Consider the following 19,817-nt stretch of genomic DNA (forward strand, 5'->3'; position numbering starts at 1 on the left):
TGGGACTTCACCTTGACAGCTTCCCCATGTTCAAGGCATTTATGAGCTATTTCCACTTACCTGTTATGTAGCAGCCAGAGAGAACATGGTGGGACTGCAAAACAGCCTGAACCTAGTGAGGGCTTCCCATGTGAGATTATCAGAATGTAGCATAGAAAAGTAAGGCCTTTAGAGAATCAGAGGAATCAGCTTTCATCACACCTCTCTTTGGACAAGATTTTGCAGCAAAGTATGTGAGTTTACTTCTGGCCTATTCAATAGGGCAGGCTTTAATTATGTCCACTAAACAGCAACACATCTGGTTGACAGTATTCAAAATGACAAAAATGAGATAATGCCACAAGTTCCTGAGCAAGTGATGCTTCAGGGACCCTCTGTGATATTTCCTTCAGGAACCTGGATACTGGGCAAAGGTCTCCTGGAGAAAGACAGGAGGCCAAGTCCTTCACTACAAATGTTAATATTTGGATGTCATAAGTTGAGATCTGTTCTCCTTATCATGAATATTGTGTTAATCTTTCAACCCGCAGGTGTCAAGGGTGTTTTAATGACAAACTTTTAAAACTTCACTCAAAGAGCCTTTTGTTTAGTGGAGATAACTTTTTTCCAGTGCAGTCATTCTAATAAGACTTCAAATAAACTTTTACTGACATTGGCAGATTGAGGAGTATATGTGACAGGTGCATGGGTTCCAAGTGTTTCCTGAGTCAGTAATTGTAGGTACACCTTCAGGCCTCTTTGCTGTTCCTCTGACAAGATCCCTCATCTCCCGACTCTAGGCATTTTCACTTATATCCTCTACGCCTGGATTTCTCTCCCTTCTCATCTCTGTCTCCTGGCTTTCTTCAAGTTCCTGCTTAAATTCCAACTTGTACACAAGCCTTTCCTGAACCCCCTTAATGCTAGTGTATTACCTCTGTTGAATATCTCCAAGTTATACAGTATATATCTTGTTTGTACATAGTTGTTTCAGATCATCTTCCCCATTAGGCTGCGAGTCCCTTGAGAGCAGGGACTGTCTTTTGCCTTTCTTTTATCCCCAGTGCTTAGAACTGTGCCTGGCTTAGCATATAATAGGTGCTTAATAAATGCTGGCTGACTTGACATGATTTTTAGCAAGAAAAGTCTTCACTTACCTTCATTAGTGGTGGGAAGTGAAATAAATTGAGGTAATCATTTGTTAATTTCTCAATGGCTGACTGCAAAAAAATTAAAATTAATCAAATTAATCATGTGCCTGTTACTCAGGACCCCACAGTAATAAGATCATGATTAAAACCAATAGTGCATATAAAGACCAAAGACTTTCATGGAAACTCTAATCCTGTAGGGAATCTCACATTCAACATATCCAACATTCAAGAGACATTCAACACAATGTATCTTATAATATAAAGCAGTATTCAAAGAGATACACAAAATGATAGAGTGGATTAAAAAAAATTGACTTCAGGGCCATGAGGAACAGGGTTCATTTGTCCCACAAACTGGTTCTGTGATGGAGCAAGTGACTTAACCTCCCAGTGCTCTAGGCATTTTGTCTGAGTTTATAAGTTACAGAAGAGGTATTTCCTGATTGGGAGGTCCCAGTATCACCTTATCCCCATCCAAAGAAGTGTGGGTGGTTTACACTAATTTAATAAAACATGAAGATGTAAGAAAGACAGGCAATATCGAGCTAAGAAATAAACAAAATATTCTTGCAGGTACTGTCAGGGTAGCTGTGACCAGCCAGGTCCCCGCTTGGTGAACGCAGGCTGCAAAACAGAAAAACAGCAATGTGCATGAACATCACATCAGTGACTATTTACCAAGGCTCAAATTCCATTAAATAGCTTATTGTATTTTAAGGACTTTCACGTGGATATGTCCAAAGCTCTCTCCCCTGAAGAAACACAAAGGATTGCTAAAAAATTTTTTATACTCATCAGGTGTAATTCAGTTTTTCTGTGAACAGCACATATTGTTATTCATGTAGGGAGGAAAACATACCAAATGTGTGTGTGTGGGAAATTAGATGCCTTTTTTTTTTTAAAGAAAAATGAAAGCTGTTGACACTTGACAATGTAATGAATACTTATTGGGTGTTCAATTCCTATGTTACAGTCCTTGTTGCTCTACATGGGAGCTTCAAGTGTATGGGGAAAGAAGGGAGCTGTGGGTAGGCTGAGAAGAACAGCCCTGGAGGAAAAGAAACAGCAAAAGCTTCTGGTTTTCCTACTTTATTCAAGGAGATTCATCTATATCCCAGCGGCACAGCCTTTCTGACCCTCTAGCCAGCTCTCAGAGTGAGATGGGCCGAGACCAAGAGACTCAAACTCACTCCCCTCAAATGTAAAATAAGGATCGTGATTCATAGATTTAGAACTGCTGAGGACCTTGGAAACCAACAAATCCAGCCAACTTAATTTAAGGATGGAGAAGTTTAGGCAGAGAGAGGTTAAGTGATTTCTTCAAGCTCACCCAAGTAGAAGGTGGAAGAGACCTGATTCGAACCTATTTCTACTACATCATAAGGCATGCTCTTGGGGCCTCTCAAGGAGAACATGCTCCCTCCTAGCTCAATGATCCTAATTCTGACTGGCAGGGGGAGCACTAAGGCAGATGTGGTCTTTGAGTACCTTTTCACCTCTTCTCTCTCCAGGACTTTTGCAGTGGATCCTAAGTCCCATCCCATCAGGGCTTTCCTTTCACTTTTCTCTGTTCAGGGGTTACACTGCTGACTACATCTGCTTTTTCATTTTTTAACTGGGGAGCTTTGAAGACGACAAGCCTTCAAGTTCTCTGATGATAGAATGGCAAAGAGTAAAGCTAACACCCTCTCCAATGGTACTCCCAGATGCCGCCTACACTGACATCTTATGAAATCTGTCCAATCATAGCCCTCTGATATCCACAAGAAACAGAATGATTCTATCTCTTGAGTATTGTTTGGACCTCCTGCAAACTTCCCATGCCCAGCACCATCAATATTCTGCAATCATCACATAGCATCCCCATTCTCTCCAGGCTTCTCTTAAATAGAGGAACTGGTGTTGAGGGCAAGGTTTTTTTTTTTTTTAATTCATTTATTTTTTTGAGGGTGGGCTTTTCACAACACAATTACATGTGCTTCTACCTGGGACCTTAGTAATAAAAAAAAATCCTTTATATAGAATGGTTTAACTAAGGAATGGTTAATGATGACAGAGTGACTTATGTTAATTATGACAGAGCCTCCTGATGAGCAAGCTGTACATTTTTGCTGGCTTATTTCTTGAGGTTTGCCTTCATTTGCCTGCACTGTATCCCAATGAGAGAAAAGAGACTGGATTTTTGCATTGTGTAAATTTGTTAGCAATGTAAACTGTGAGGTACTCATGCAGATGAGCCAATTTCCTTTGGTCATACTCAGAGGCTACCTTCACTGGGAAGCCTTGATCAATTCCAGGATGCATAAAGCCAACCTGAATGGACTTTAAAGGGGAATTCTCTAGAAAGAGAGCTTGAGGGTGATAGTCTATAACTGACTGGCAATTTTAAGAGCGATGGGATATTGTTGGAGGTACTGTGAGGTCATTAGAACTTGATGGGAAGCTGATACTCAGAATTTTTTCCTTTATTCTATTTTTACCATTCTCTTACTCCCAATGGAAAAAAAAAAGAACCAGTCTTATTTTATTCCCTAAAAGAACATACTTGAGAAGCTCTTCTGATAAATAATGCTCATTAGGTCATAGGATTTATGGCTGGAAGGAACCTTAGGCACGAACAAGTGCAATCTCTTCATTTATCTAATGTAGAAACTAAGGCCCAGAGAAATTAAATGACTTTCCCAAGATCACCCAAGTAGTAAGAAGCCAGAGTTGTGATTTGAACAAAGGTCCTCTCACTCCAAATACAGTGCTGTTCCATTATATCATGTTGTCTTTCATTTACTTCCAACAACTAAAAAAAATTTAGTAGCTAAAGTTCAGAAACCACAGCTCCTGGAGGTCTTTTCAAGTTATCTTAGGAGGACAATTGCTTTACCCTTTTATTTTTGCCTCTCTTCATTCATTTTGAGGTGATGTTTTATCTGGGGAAGACATTTGGAGAGTTTGGAATTTTCTGACCTACTTTGCCATCTTCCCAGAATCCCCTCGTTAGTGGTTTAATTCTGAAACTCCCTGCAACAATCTTGAGTAAGAATCCTTGGAAATACATGGAGACTTTGTAAGTAAACTGGATGAGTGGAGGTGGAACATCAGAATATGTGTGTTGATATCTACTCCAATTCAAAAGCATTAAGTTATGGAATTAATCAAATTTTCCCCTATGTTTTTCTTCCAAACTACTATAATTGTTGAAGGCACTACCATCATTCAAGTCACCAAGGCTCCCAACCTAAGTGTTATCTTCAACTCCTTACTCTCTCTCACTCCCACATCCAATCTGCCAAGTCCTGTTGATTCTTCCTTTATAACATCTCTTAAATGTCCCCTTCTCTCCTGTGTCACTGCCACCACTCTGGGGCAAGCTTTCATCATTATTGATGTAACCTTCTGGTTGGTCTTCCTACCTCAAGTCTACCCTGGCTCTGATCTATCCTCCATTCAACTGTCAAACTGGTCTTCCTAAAATGAAGGTCTCACCATGTTAATGAGCCCCCTCTTCCCATCTGCCTCATTTAATAAACTCCAGTGGCTTCTTATCACCTCTAGACTCAAATATAAAATTCTCTCTCCATTTCCAGTCTTCTTATATCTTATTTCTTTTTTGTTTATGATTTTGTTTTATTTTACTTAACAGTATTTTTTTTTCCAAATTAAATGTAGAGGCAATTTTCAACATTCATTTTTTGAAAGATTTCAAGTTCCAAATATTTTCTTCCTCCCTCCTTCCTGAACACACACCCCAATATATCAAGCAATCTAATATTGGTTATACATGTACAATCATGTGTCATGTTGCTTACACCTTATTTCTTCCATATACTCTGGACTCCTTAATGTTCCTCACACGAGACACTTCCCCTTCCAATTCTCATCATTTCACTGGCTGTTCTCCCATTCTTCAAGTTCCCCCTCCTCATCTCCTTCTCCTGGCTTCCTTCAAGCTCTAGCTAAAATCTTGCTCTCTGAAAGAAGTCTTTTCTGGTTCCCCTTAATGCTAGTACCTTTCCTCTGAGATTACCTCCAATTTATTCTGTATATATCTTGTATTTACATAGTTGTTTGCATCTTGTTTTCTCCATTAGACTATGAGCTCCTTGAGAGTAAATACTAGGGTCGGTTTTTTTTTGGGGGGGGGAGGTTTGACCTTTCCTTGTATTTCTAGTGCTTAGCATAGTGCCTGACATATAACAGGTGCTTAATCAATGCTTTTTGACTGACTATTTCAGTGTTTTAAAACTTTGCTGGATAAGGCAGATTTAGCTTAGGCCACTGGCCAAAATTTGGGTAGTCTCTTAATTAAATTTAATTTAAACTATGATGATTGTTGGTGATCACAGGTAATCACAGTTTTCAATATGTCTTATCTGAAATACCTTTATATGAATTATGTGTCCTTTAGAGATGATGCCCATGTCCTTTAAGTCCTCCTCATCAAGAAGCAGAAGCCGTTTCCCTGTGATGTTATTTTCTTTAAACAAGGTTGCATATATACTCATCTCTTCTGAAGAATCACCTAAGGGTTAGAAGAAAACAAACAAAATGAATCAGGCCAAACGAGGTCTCAAAGGAAACTAAATCCAAGAATTAAGAAAATATTATTCCACTTGCCTTTTCTGGTGAGTTGTTGCATCCAAAAGTACTGTGAAAGAGAGGGAGAATATAGTTTTAAATGCAGTTTTGTTGGCACTTTTTTTTTTTAATCCTGACATAGATTTTTTTGAAAACTTACTTGGCACTTGTGGCCAGGTTTAACACCGAACTACTCAATCTGTATCTATATCTATCTATATATTTTTCCTTAAATTTAAATTTCTGGCTCTGCTTCCAAGGGAAAATGAAAGGTCTTGCCATTTATAGTTTTAGAATTTTAAGGTTAACACTACAAGTATTTAATGATTCTTTAAAACAATATGTGCATCTTGTTGAGAAATTTAGGAATCTCATGGAAATTCTGTTTCTAAAGTATGTTCGGGATTTATATTTTCCACTTATTACAACAACTGAGAAACTGTATGGTATAACGGAAAGACAGCTGGCCCTGCAGCTAAGAAGATCTTGTCCTGCCTCTGATAACATCCCAGCTGTATGGCTCTGGGCAAATCACTTAGTCTCCCTGGGCTCTGGGCAACTCTAAGCATTGTTAGGAGGGAGTTTCCTTATCCAGGAATTCTCTATATTAATGAGATTACAGGTCTAGTCCCTCTGCTTATTGAAAGAGTTAAATGTGGTCCTAACCATTTAGCCATCGCTGAGGCAATTCACACAAGGACTGTCTTAGCCCTAGGCAGTATGAGAAGCAGAATGGAACAATGAATATACTGCAGGAGCAGGAAAGGCCTGGATTCAAATCCAACCTCTGCTACTTACCAGCTGTGTGATTAATGGTGAATCATTAAGCTCTCTGGGCTTCAGTTTCATCATCTAAGTAACATGGGTAAGACCTATATAGTCCTTACCTCACAGAGTTGTTAACGAGGCCCAAATGAGATAGTGTATATAGAATGTTTGTTATTATTGTAACATGGCAGAATGGGGGAAAAAAGGATTGGAAGGCATGGAACTTGGATTCTAGGCCTAGCCACTAATTAGTTTTGAGACCTAGGACAAATTGTTTAACCTTCCTGTGACTTAGTTTCCTTCTTTGCAGAATTTCTTCTAACACTAACACCATGATGGTGCAAGCTCTTATTATCAAACAAAAACTTGCCATTTCATTCTATGATAACTTTTAGCCCAGTGACTATATATATACATATATACATATGTGTGTGTATATATATGTGTGTGTGTATATATATATGTATATATATTAGGTGCTAGAGAAACCTTCTAAAAGGCAGTGATGAAGACCCATAACCCTGCTTGTGTCAAAGATTTTAGATGGTGCCTGTTCCTCATTAACCAAAAGTAGTCTGGTCCATGATCACCAGAAGTCCTTCTCATACCTCTGGCAGATCCTTTAGGAGGGGTAAAGGAAGAAAGCCTAGATCTCTCTACCGGTATGGTAGCCCATCTTTTCTAGGCACTAAATTATAGCTAGCCTATTTTTACCTTTTATCATAATGATCTCATGAGAGTGTAGAGCTGAACTCTGGGTGTCTGATAGATATCATCTAGTCAATTTTCATTATATCCCTAAGGAAAATTCATTGCTGTTTGCATGTAGAGAGACCGAAGACTAAGAATACTAAGGGCGAAGTAAGATGGCTACTTGATAGAGTTTTACTATGAGGTACAATGAGGCTTTTTATTGGACATAAGGACACTTGCAATTTCTACCCAATTTTCAGAAACCTGCTGGATTCTTAGGATTTGCAAAGACTTTCAGGAATTCCTTTGTATTTCCATTGTGGGAGTTTAAACTAAAGATGGCAAGCATGAGGCTATGTAGCTTGACAAATAGCAGGAGATGCAGGAATACTATACAGCTGTGCAGAATTCCAATCTTTACTCAATTTAGTAGGTCAGCTCTAAAAGAATCTGTAAAAGTAGCTTCATTAGGTTTCTTTAAAACCAAAACAAACCAAAAAGATTATGGCCACTTAGTCCTGAAGTAGACCCCAGTGTATCCTTATGACTTTTCAACCACATTCATTTATGGTTTGATCACCATCCAGATCAGTCAATGTGAGCACAAGGTATTTGAATGGCTTCAAATGGTCTTTGTTTTGCTCTTAAAGGGTGACTTTAAATCTCCAGTGGATTATAAGAAGAAAACTAGAAATATAAAGCTCATAGACTTTTCTATGGCTATAGTCACATTTTCACTTAAATCCTCGTTGCCAAATTCATTCTAAACACATCCAGAAAGAATTAATGGAACTAATAAAAGATGCTTACCACATCGTTTTCTGTCCATGCACCAATCTCAAAGGATGGCAGCAGCTGCATGGGAAATATGAAGGAGAAAAGAGTAATAATACCATTCTCTTTTGACCTATTCACCTAATTCCTTCTCTTAATTTTTGCCAGTCAATTGGACTTGGTTGCTCCCTCTATGTTTGACTAAGTCAGTATTTGTCTGATCATAAGATGTATTTATGAGCATTCCATGGATTTTGACAACAGCAGCAAATGATATTCACAAAGAATTTGCTACAACTTAATGAACATGTTATACAATAAAATACGTACAGAGTAGGAATAATGAACTTGTAGTTCATTCCTCAGTCTACGATAATCCTTCTCTATGATGGGTTTTAAAAGCATTAAGATGTGTCCTAACCCTATTAATGGCAGATTCCATCAAAGGTGATGCTTCCTTTACTGTGGATCTTCTCTTCATACACAGGCTGCTAAATTTCATTTGAATCATTATTGTCCCCATCCTTCCTCTCCAAACCCCAACAATTAAAAACTGATAAGGAAAGGGTATCTGATCATTCAACAATGGAGCCCCCAGCTAGTACAGTCAATTGTTAATTGACAATAATTTATAGGGTCATTTTGGAAAAAAATTATGAGCAAATTGATTTGAGTGTGCAGAGTTCTACAAAAGAAGGTATAGAAAATGGGCTCTCATGATCACAAAATATCATCTTTCTTTTGGATAGCTGTATACCATTAAATTCTGGCCTAGAAACTTTTCCAGATTTTACCTCAACCCTGCTCCTAATTTCAGGGATTATTTGGTGACCCTAGTGAAGAAAATATCAAGAATTAAGACCCTAACATTCCTATACTGATTTTACATTTCATAGTAGTCTTAGTGTTTGAAGATCTTTTGTGACAAATGTCAGACAGAGCCTCCTCCAAGATTTTTAGCTAATATTGGAAACCAAGCAATTATAAGGAATGGTGGATATAGCTATAAGGATGTGTATAAACAGTAATAAGAAATCAAGATACTGATGTGTGTGTGTGTGTGTGTGTGTGTGTGTGTGTGTGTGTGTAATCACAGATAATAACCCCAATATTGATAAGCAACTTTTTCTTGGGGAAGGAACCAGAAGTAATTATAAGGTAAGGAATTGCTGCTGTTTTGACACTGGCACATATATATCCCCTAAGACTGTGGTATCAAATTCAAATAGAAATGGGGGCCACTAGTCCACACATGAGGATCCCTTTGGGCCACAAATTGACTTAGACTTAAAATGTAGCATTATCTATGGTTCATTATATTTTAGTTTATTTTGTACATATTTCCCGATGACATTTTAATCTGGCTCTAGATACACTCCCATACTTGGGGGTAGTGCGGGTAGCACGCCTGCTATGTTTGACACCTCTGACATAGGAGGCTTTTTTCTAGAGATGTTCATCAGAAATTGTTTTTGGTGTCAAAGGTCAATCAATCAACAGGCATTTATTAAGGACTTGTTATGTACTAGGAGCTGGTGATACAAAGACAAAAATGAAACAATTCCTGCCCTCAATGCGCTTACATTCTAGAGGATTCTAAAGAGCCATCAACATCAGCATGAGACCCATGAATTGAATGATAATAAGATACAGCCCTTAACTTTTAGGAATTTAACCTGTCAATTGAATCTCTAGTAGGATTGCACTGAAAATAGCCCTTCATCTTCTTAATCACTCTGAACAAGCCACCTATTTTGCTGAATGAGGAGAAAAGAGTTCAAGGCAGTTTTATCTTCAGTATAAAAAAAAAATCAGAAGGTGTGCTCATTAATTATCAATTTCATTTTACCAAATACCCATTATTTGAGAGGCATTACGCTAGGTAACGGAGCCAAAACAACAACAACAACAACAACAAAGTAAAGAAATGGCATGGTGTCCGTCATTAAGGAGCTTACAGATCCAATAAGAGGGATAAGACATGTACATCAAAATGCATCAACTAAAGAAGAATGCTATAAGGGCAAAGGAAAGATCTAGTTATATAAAAATAAGAGGAGAAAGAGAGAGCCCATTTAGCTGGGAAGAGGATCAGAGAAATCTTACTGGAGAAGGGAGCCCTTGGAATAGGCTTTGGAGGAAAAGAAGGATTTTGACAGACGGAGAAGTGGAGGACTTATGGTTGAGGCAGAGGGGGATGGCCTGCACAGAGACAAGGGAGTAGAAAAAAGCATTGGGAAATAACTGATAATCCAATTTGACTGGAACATGATTGCATGAAGGGGAGTGAAATATGAAAGAATAAAGTGAAATAATTTTGGAAAGGTAGGCTAGAGTCAGGTTGCCAAAGGCCTTAAATATTAGGCTGTAGAGTAATTTGTAATGTGTTCCAGAAGCAATGAGGCACCACTGAAGCAGGTTTTTGAGAACAGGAGTGACATGGTCAGATCTATGTTTTAGAAAAAAATAATTTGGGTCCTGGGTAAAAAAGAGGAATGGAGAAGGGAAATTTTGGAGCTAATAAGATCATAAGATTGTCAAGCTAAGAAGCCATCTAATCCAACCACTTCATTTCACAAATGAAGAAACTGAAGCCTTTCAGTTTTCTTCCTCCAGAAATTGCAGTATGGTGAAGCTTCCATAATTACCTAGTATTTGTTGAGCAATTAGCATTGTGCTAGGTGTTATAAAGGATAATGAAGAAAGATAAAGGAAGGATACTGCCTTCAAGGAGGTTATAGTCCAGTTAGGAAACCAATACTAGCAAATGCCAAAAGAAGACAGTGTACTGTGAAAAGTTAAATTGTGTAGGGCAGATTAAGTGGTTCTAGGAGTTCAGGAGAGAAAGAAAACAATGGCTACAGTAGTTAGGGAAAGAGGTGATCAGGTTGGGCCTTAAATGATGAGATAGGATTTGGCCCCACTAAAGATGAACGGGCCCAGGGAACCACACAGGCAGAGGCAAGAAAAGTAGGAACGGGAAAAGTAAGAAGAACCTCTGGGACAGTGAGGAGACAGAGCAGAAGGTTTATTTTGGGTAGTAGTGGGATATTCATTTTGATAGCTTGGATGGATCCAGATTTAAGGGAGAAGTTTGAGAGTCAGGAAGAATTTTTCAGTCTCCATATTAAATGTCTAAGTTAATACACTTTGGGTACTTTGTTATAAGTCTCTCAGAAGAATACTTATCAAACTTTTGAAATCTCTATTATTCTATTGACTAGGTATGCTGTCTTCAATGTCTTCTCAGGGTACACTACATGAACGACCTTTCCCTATCCTATTTCCCTCTTTAATAGATGTTTGCAGAGGCTACCAAATGCATGTACTCACCTGTTTTAAAGAAAAGGAAGAGAAGATGACTTGGGGAACAGATTATAAAGCTAAGCTGGGTCAAAGAAAATACATTATAGACTTGTTTGCTTTACCAAACAGCTGGATCCAACTGTAAAGGCAAATTATTCCCTTAACCCTCCAAACACAAAAACAAATGTAAAATGAGAAGCTTTTTATCAGTTCAGAAAATAACAGAAAACTGAAGAAATATTTCTTGTGATTAAGCTAAATTTCTTCCCCCTCCTCCAGGGGGACAGTATGGGAATGCAAGGGACCCATATAGATTCCAAATGCTGAGTCAAACACAATCTAGAAATGAACATATGTTGGATGGAATCTTATTTATGGCTGAATTTGTAGTGGACAAAATCAGTAATTTTGGTGCTATTCCCGTGAAGAATTTAGGAGGCATGGAATAGAATGTGTCTTCTGATATTTATAGAAACGAGGGCCTTAAAGATGGCTCATTCCCAAAACCTTAAATGAGAAGCCACTAGGCTCTTTCTTTAGTTTGGATACCTGACTGATAGAACCCATTGGAGGTCATGAAAAGATCTAACATTACCAAGTCTCACTGGGGAAAGGCTGTCATGCTTCAAAGTGCTTTGAAAATGGACACAGAAAAAAGAACATGACAGTCTCTAAGTACATAGTGGCTTATCATTTTCTTTACATATTTCATCATTGTATAAATATAGTCAATATAAATATCTTAAATGGGAGAATCATTAGGGACATGGTAATACCCACAGTAACATCACAGTTCTAGATGTTGTTCCACCTTTTCTTCGAGATACAAAAAAACCCCACCTGATTCTCTACCTCATTATTGTATCAGTTCACTCCTTTTACTGATTTTTTTAAAAACTGCATGACTATGTGCACTGCATAGAGGATGGAGGGAAAAGTAGGAAGCATGTGACAATCATCCCTTTTGAAGGTGTTTAGAGATCCAAGCTAACACAGACACTGCATACACAGCAACACATAACCAAAGAATTTACTGTCAAAATGTTTATTGCAAAATAGAGTTTTAGAACAAAGGAAAGCAAAGGAAAAAAGTTCACATCAAAATGAAATGTATGACACCATTGAGATTACTGAATACATTGCTGGCTTTGTACTGGAATATTAAGTTTCTACTAGGAAGTAAGACAATGACGGAAAAGTCTCACCACACAAGACTATAATTTCATGCTCCATACAGATTCTTATACAAAATTCTGGCACCGGCCTTGCTCAGAATAATATCCCAACAGAATGAGAGAGAAAAAAATATTTTTAAAAAAACCACCGTGAAAATGCTGTCATTTCAAAGCTCATCTGACCACACTTAAAGAGTATAAATAGTATCATTTTCTATTATTTAGTACAAAACTTTTTCAAGAGTGCAAAAGCAATAAATGCAGTGTACTGTATCTGACATTAAAAAGGTATTATAACATTCAGCACACAATATAAAATATTTAATATAGGTGCTTGAAACTAAATCTGAAGTTAATATTCCCACACCAGAAAGCTCCACACAGGCATTAGAGTGCACACACTAAGTTGAAGTCTGGGGGAGAAAATGAAATGTTTTGTCCTCCAGATTTTCCTGGTAGTGGCTAATTTTACATTGTGGAAAATGCTTCATGAGTGCCCATCAAGCTACATTAAAAGGCAAAGAATAGAACAGATTGTCTCTAAGACAACATTTAAATGCTATCCTGGAAAAGGAGTCTTTTGAAAAACCTGTAAAAAGGTGCCTGATTACAGAAAGAAAATGAACAAAAGATGTAGGTGAAGTTGGCTAGTAACACCTTAGTGGTATTTGTGTAGTGTGGTCTCATTCTGACATGTGGCAAACTATTGCTAGTGTAATAATATTTAACTTGGAATAACTGGTTTCTTATTATCAGTCTTAAAATCTTTACTTCTTTGACTTGCAAAAAAAAAAGAAAAGAAATAAGATAAGGCCAAGTCTGTAGCATTACTATGAGATGCTGTTCTGGGTCCTACATGTTTTTGCCTTTCTTGGAATCCCAGTGCTTAGCACAGTGCCTGGCACATAGTAAGTGCATAATAAATGTTTGTTGACTGGCTGACCTGACTATTAAGTCCCTTGACCCTATTGATGTCCAATTCCAAATATCTGAACTGACTAAAGGATTATAAGGATCATAAATTTATCTGGAAGTGATCTCAAAAATCACCTAGGGCAACCCCCTCCCTTATTTTACAGATCGTGAAACTGAACCTAGAGAAGTTTGGCTACTTGTTACAGTTCACATAGGTAGTACACAACAGAGCAATGCTTTTATCCTAGCTCCCTTAACTTCAAATGTGTCCATGTGCTGCCTCTTAAAATGTGACTACTTAAACTGCTTGGTAAGGTCTGAAAAAACTAAGGTCCTTATCATCACCAATCCCACAATCTGAACTGAGTCCCTCACATTTGGTGTTGATATAAAATACAGATATTTCTGTTAAAAAAAATGAGTAGAGGGAAAGGCAGAACCATAAAGTCACAAAGCTAGTTCCTTGAATTTTCTCCTCTGAGAACTGAGGAGTTAGGGTAATTGAGAATGAACCAAGTTGGATTTTTCCCTTCAGCCCCATCTCAATGGCCAGTTTCCCCTTGTAAATGAAGTCTTCTGCCTTGTTATTCTTGGTGCTGAGAAGATAAAGGCTATGGATATTCTTAATTCAGGCTGAGTGTACATGTAGTAGCTATTATTTTGAAAATGCATGCACTGACTTTGGCAATTTGATTTATTACTCCTGAAGGAGAAGACACTCTAATATGAATGTAAAGCTGTCAGCGTCTACCTGAATAACCTTACAAATTAAGCCAGAATATTAAAGGGCAGTTAATAAGTCTTCAGATGTCTGGTCCTAACAATGATTATAAAAATGTAGAGATTCAATTCTCATTTTCAATACTGAAATTTCTCAGCATCTCCCAAATTGTCCTTACTAACAACATACATATCTTTATGAGTTAGTTACAGTTGTAAGACAAAATCTACACTAACACGTTACGTTTTGGCAGAGATATTTTAAAGTTGAATAAAAGTAAATTATAAAGTATATACTGAAACCTACCTCTATGGTTTTGCATTAATTCAATAAGTGCTTCTTTTAAAAATTCAAAGAAGAACCTATGGTTTGCTAAATTCTACCAAATGATGCTGGATAAAGGATCATTCTAACAAGAAATGATGATATGGTAGCTGGAAGCTTTCAAAATTCAGACTTAACCATGGCCAATGTCTTACTTTGCTTTTCATCAGTTGTGCTGAAATGTGATTCCATTTTAAAAATATATATTATCAAATAGCCCTACCCTAAATGAAGTTTATTAGAAATGTGCATCATCCAGCATATCTACTAAATAGCTACAGGAGTTACAAATGGATTCTAGTTCCAGCTCTTATAAGTATCATATCTCTTTAATTGACTGTAAACTCTACAAGTACAGGGATGAAGTCTAATGTATACTGTGTATGATAATGTATTTTTTTTCTTTTAGGCAATTGGGGTTAAGTGACTTGCCCAGGGTCACACAGCTAGTAAATGTTAAGTGTTTGGTCTGAGGACTCAGGTCCTCCTGACTTCAGGGCCAGTACTCTATCCACTGCACCACCTAGCTGCCCTATGATAATGTATTATACATACAAACATACTGTATTTAATAATTGTTTGTTGGACTGAACTAAACTTGCCCTGTGACCTCGATCAAGTAAGTCATTTTGCCTCTCCTAGTTCTCCATTTCCTCAACTCTAAAATGAGAAGGTTGACTAAATAATCTCTGGGGACCTTTCCTGCTAATTCTGAATATACCCTTTGACTTTCAGTGATACCTGGGCCTTTCTGGACAAATGGAGGAGCCACACTGCCCCAAATCAGCGAAATTACTAAGTGTTCCCTGAGTGGTAGGAAGGACTTCATGACACAACTCCAGGAAGAGAGTAATACACATTCTCCTCCTTGATGGCGCTGGGTCTCTTATAGCACATATGTGTACATTCTCTCAGTGTGGTCATGGCCAGCTACTACCATCCCTACACTGATGAGGAAATTGGCAAAGAAACATAAGTTAAGAAAAGCAGCTGCGTTTAAGTCAGCGGCAAAATTAAAGCACATAATGCCAGCAGTCCCTGACTCTCTGGGTTCTAACTTGTAATACAACAATCTTCCAATTGATTTAATATTAAAAGAAGGAAAATCCTCCTTTCCCAATAATTTATGTGTTCTAATTTGTTGTCAAAAGGTAAGATTTTTTTTCCTTTTATTTTTTTTTAATTTTTGTTTTTTAATATATGAAATGCCTAGATGCAGGAGGAGCAGCATGCATAGACACATTTTTCTTTACTTGTACAAGATGAGGGATTTGAGGCACAGAAAAGCTTTCCTTCATTTTTCATCGTTTGTCTACTACTATACCTGCCTAAGTTTGAAAGACTGTGGACTTTGGAAAGTATCATAACCCCCTCCCCCTCCACTTCTTGCCCCACACAAACAATGCATGGAGGGCACAAGTGTGTTAGTCACTAGGTACTACCCATATTGGTACAGTGGGAGAAGAATTATCTTTTGTTTGGCATTTCACAAACTCATTCTCTAACCCAAGGGTTAATCAATATGGGTCATCATGAACTTATTCTTTCTTTATATCGACTTAGCATGCATACTAATAACTTTGGCATTAATACAGCTTCCAAAGGTGCCTTACTTACTGTCTGTAGATAGCTCAGTACAGGAGAATTTATGAATAGCTGCTAAGGCTTTGCAATAGCCCTCAGGGTACAAGAGAATCCACCTGTTTGTTTACCTTACCTGACATTAGTTTTCTTCACTTGGAACATTATCTTCCTTTAGCTTCATGCTCCCAATGACTACAGGAGCAAAAACTATTCAGAACTGGTTTCCCAGGAAAGATTTGCTGAGGTCACTCACATTTCATTTTTTAGCCCCACTGACATAAAGAATTGTTTCACATATCACTTACAAAAATCTTAATATTTACTCCAAATGAGGAAGCTGGCACAACTTCTATAGATCTCTTTGGCAGTATTTTTAAAACTTTCAAAAGGGTATAGGAGTATAGAAGTTTTCAGGCTTGGATTAGCTATTACGATTGGAAATGGCAATGGATATATGTATAACTAATAACTTTTGTGATGGTCTTTCTTTAGGTTTTGTTAAGGGGAAAAATGCCACCAAAAGCATTTTATGGGAGTTAGTTTCAAGAAATAAATTGCTTCATAATTTAGTCTGGAAACAGATTGCTGACACTACTTCATTTAGAAAACATCTTAGCTTTGCCAGGTTTCTCAAGCAGTCACCAGAGAAATAACTATCAGTTTCTCTGTACAAGCAGTGGCATCTCTGAGTCACTGCAGAAAGAGGAATAGCAGCATACAGATGATTCTGGGGAAGTGTCTGAGAACCAAATTAGTGATTAGGTCATGATGGAGAGCTATTCAGATACAGAATCTGGTGCTATCCCCCCTAAGTAATTGTGGTCATTTTTCCTTTGAATTTTATTTCACAATGGTTAATTGCTTTTGAAAAATAGATTCAGGATACAGGATTACCATTCCATCTCTATTGACCATTGAAAGTAGGGCCATGTTTGGGACCCAAAAGGCTGGAAGGTGGTGCCCCCATCAATAGGAGCCTTTGTCTAATGTATACAATATGAGTTCGTTTACATAAAATAGAAGCTAACTTTTAGAGGAAAGTGCACTGATAAGTCTCCAAGGTTTGTAGAGATAAATATAAAGGACTCTAGCATTTGCTGTCAGTTTCAAAGATGAGTAGTCTTCCTTTCACTAACATGTTATTGATAAAATTGCTCAGGTTTTACTTTAAGCAACTGTGTTTCAAGAAGCACTAGGACGTTTTGGGATGAGATCTTACACAAATAGTAATTTGGTGTTGAAAATGTTCTTTGTTTGGGTATTACTGAAGATATGTATTTGAAACAACTTTCTTTGATCTCAGGTTCTTTTGTCAAAAATTTCAGTCACAACCAAGCATTTCTGACATCACCAAGTATTTTCATACAAAATAAATATGTAAGAAATTCACTGCTCTGATTTAAAAATAGGTTAACAGAAGAAATGAGTATTTAGGTTGAAATAGGAGTCCAGGAGCATTTGCTCAAAATACAAATATCTTAATCCATAGTAAGAGGGAAATAAAATTAAGCCAAATACACAGTACAAAACACTCGTGTTTCAAATATGTTAAACTATCCTCAGCATGAAAGTCAATTGTGCTTTTTTTAAGCCATAGAAATTTCTGTAATCAGGCACCACATTACAGTTGAATTGTGAGCTATGTCTATTTTTTCTTAACATTTTTCTTATTTTCCTTCAAAATTTCATTAAGCAAAAATAAATCAGTAGTAGTCTAAACAGAGAGTGCTGCCATAGTAAATGTGACTGGCCTAAAAAAAAAAACAAACCACAGTGTTAGATTTCTTCCTTGACTGTTTTTCATATAGATCAAAATTACAAGTTTCTTTTTTTTTCTGAACATTTAAAATTTTATTGCTTTGCTTTCAGGCTTAAGAGAATTCTGGATTTCTGATTTCATTCACTACTGTCATCCAGGTCATCCTCATCACCGTCATCATCATTGTCACCTTCTGACATGTCAAATTCACTGAACCCCAGGGCCATGTTGATTTTCTTTCCCCTTCTCTTAGATGTGGTTTTGGAAGAATTCTGCTTGGCTTGCATGTTTATCTGCATCCCCGAATGCAGGACAGCTCCTGCTTTGTTCATTGAGAAGACATCCCCAAAGCCCATCACCATCATGGCCTGTAGACTTTGCTTCATGCCATCTCCCTCCCCGTTACTTGTTGCTGTGATTTGACATGACATCTCTGCACTGTTTGATTCCTCTGTCTTAGATTCAAAGTAAGACTCCTCAGACATTCTTGCAGTAAGAGGCAAGAGAAGCTATCAAAAGGGAAGAAAGGACAGAAGTAAAAAAAAGGAGAGTTAAAAACCAAACTTGATTGAGGAAATAGGCACCACAAGATAAGCTAGAATTAAACAGAAGGTACAATGGTTAGTGAAATGAACTCAGGGACCAATGAAGGAATTCATTTAAATTCAGTTTGTTTCATTTTTGTTTTGTTCTTTACAAACGACAAGACAAATTCCAGTGGAAAGTCTATGAATAACCACAAGGAACATGATTTCAAATGAAAACATTATAACTTTCCAAGCCTCCATTTTGTGTACACAAAATGGTTTGGTAGCAGTCTCTTAGTTTCTGTTCACTTCACTTTACCACAGATTTTTTAAATTTTAATTGTCACATTTAAAAGTGAAAGGAAATAGATGGAAAATCCCAACAAAACCAAAGAAATCAAGAAAGCCTGGCCCAGAGCAGAGAAGTTTATGAAAATGTGCAAAAGAGTTCAGCAGGCAAGAGAATTTTGGGGAACCAAGGGCAGCCAACTTCTTTTTTTTTTTTTCTGGTTGTCACATTTGGGTATGGGCCTGAACTGAAAAAAAAGATCCACCCCTTAGCTCTTTCCATTTCTCCTGCATTTGGAGGCATTTCTGATTTACATAATTTACTTGATCTATGTCAGTATTTATTATAATGGAGATTCCTTTCTTGTGTAGGTTGAACTCCATGGTCACTGAAGCCCCTTCCACATCTCAAATTCTGTAATTCTGTGTATATTCTGCATATTTTGTTGGTGTCATTTAAAAATTGCAAACAAGTAAATCAATAGCCACATGTGAAAGCTGAGAAGGAAAGAGAAGCAATTTAGACTTTTCTTATCCCCTTTCTCTGACCCTGCCATTTTCCTCTGTTTTGGACTATCTTTTTTTTTTTTACTATCTTTTAATACTATTTTGCTTTGAGATGTTTTCTGTTCATGGTAGTCATATACAATGTTTTGTCTGTGAAGTGCAACTTTCAGCAACAGACTTGCCTCCATGTTGTTAATCATAAGACAGTAAAGGGTAAAGTAGCTGAGATATGGCAAAGTTACTGCCTCTCAAGGAAGTCAACCAAATTAGAATTTACAGCAATTTAGGACTGTTCCAGCATTTAGGTAATGTTGTGGTAGCACAGTGTGCAATTACTGTCCTCCTGGAATGACCTTTATATTGTGAGTCTAAAAACTGATTTTCCAATCCTTTCATTAAAGTTATGACTGAGTTTTTGAATGACATCTTATTCTATTAGGGAAATACTTCTAGAGATGTCAATACAAGAAAGTCACTTCAAAGAATCCAGCTGAAAGACTGCAGTGATGTGGAAAAATATTTTTCTTATGCCCTTTTGCTTTGGAAACTGGGTCTTTTCAGTCAAATTTCCCAGCTGCCCAAAGCAGTCTTCAGCTGGTAAGTGCTTAAGAACTATATTCACTTTTATTTGTTTTTAGGAGCCTTTCTTATTTCATGCCATAACAGACTATAAAGAGTTTACATAAATCATTCTGAGTTGCCTTTTTTATTCCTACTACATACCAGTTCCTCACAGACAATACATTTTCTTGTTATTCAAGAATAAAAATA

At 37.3% G+C, this 19,817-nt stretch overlaps 1 protein-coding gene across 4 annotated transcripts in view; it reads right to left on the reverse strand.

Moving 5' to 3' along the window:
• Positions 1 to 19,817, reverse strand: part of MAP3K20 (mitogen-activated protein kinase kinase kinase 20) — a 209,649-nt gene that overhangs the window by 39,126 nt on the left and 150,706 nt on the right. For 3 of the 4 annotated variants that reach the window (XM_020990990.2, XM_020990989.2, XM_078146970.1), the window contains exons 12-15: positions 7,977 to 8,021; positions 5,745 to 5,775; positions 5,510 to 5,649; positions 1,137 to 1,199 (exon numbers count right to left, since the gene is read on the reverse strand). In XM_020990990.2, coding sequence (XP_020846649.1) covers positions 1,137 to 1,199; positions 5,510 to 5,649; positions 5,745 to 5,775; positions 7,977 to 8,021 — 279 coding nt within the window. Of the gene's footprint in view, positions 1 to 1,136; positions 1,200 to 5,509; positions 5,650 to 5,744; positions 5,776 to 7,976; positions 8,022 to 12,275; positions 18,234 to 19,817 lie in introns of those variants that run through there. The other variant, XM_020990991.2, reaches the window with a different exon arrangement.

The sequence above is a fragment of the Phascolarctos cinereus genome, unplaced genomic scaffold (assembly GCF_003287225.1).
Source record: "Phascolarctos cinereus isolate Bilbo 61053 unplaced genomic scaffold, phaCin_HiC Scaffold_726;HRSCAF=1367, whole genome shotgun sequence".
Taxonomy (NCBI): domain Eukaryota; kingdom Metazoa; phylum Chordata; class Mammalia; order Diprotodontia; family Phascolarctidae; genus Phascolarctos; species Phascolarctos cinereus.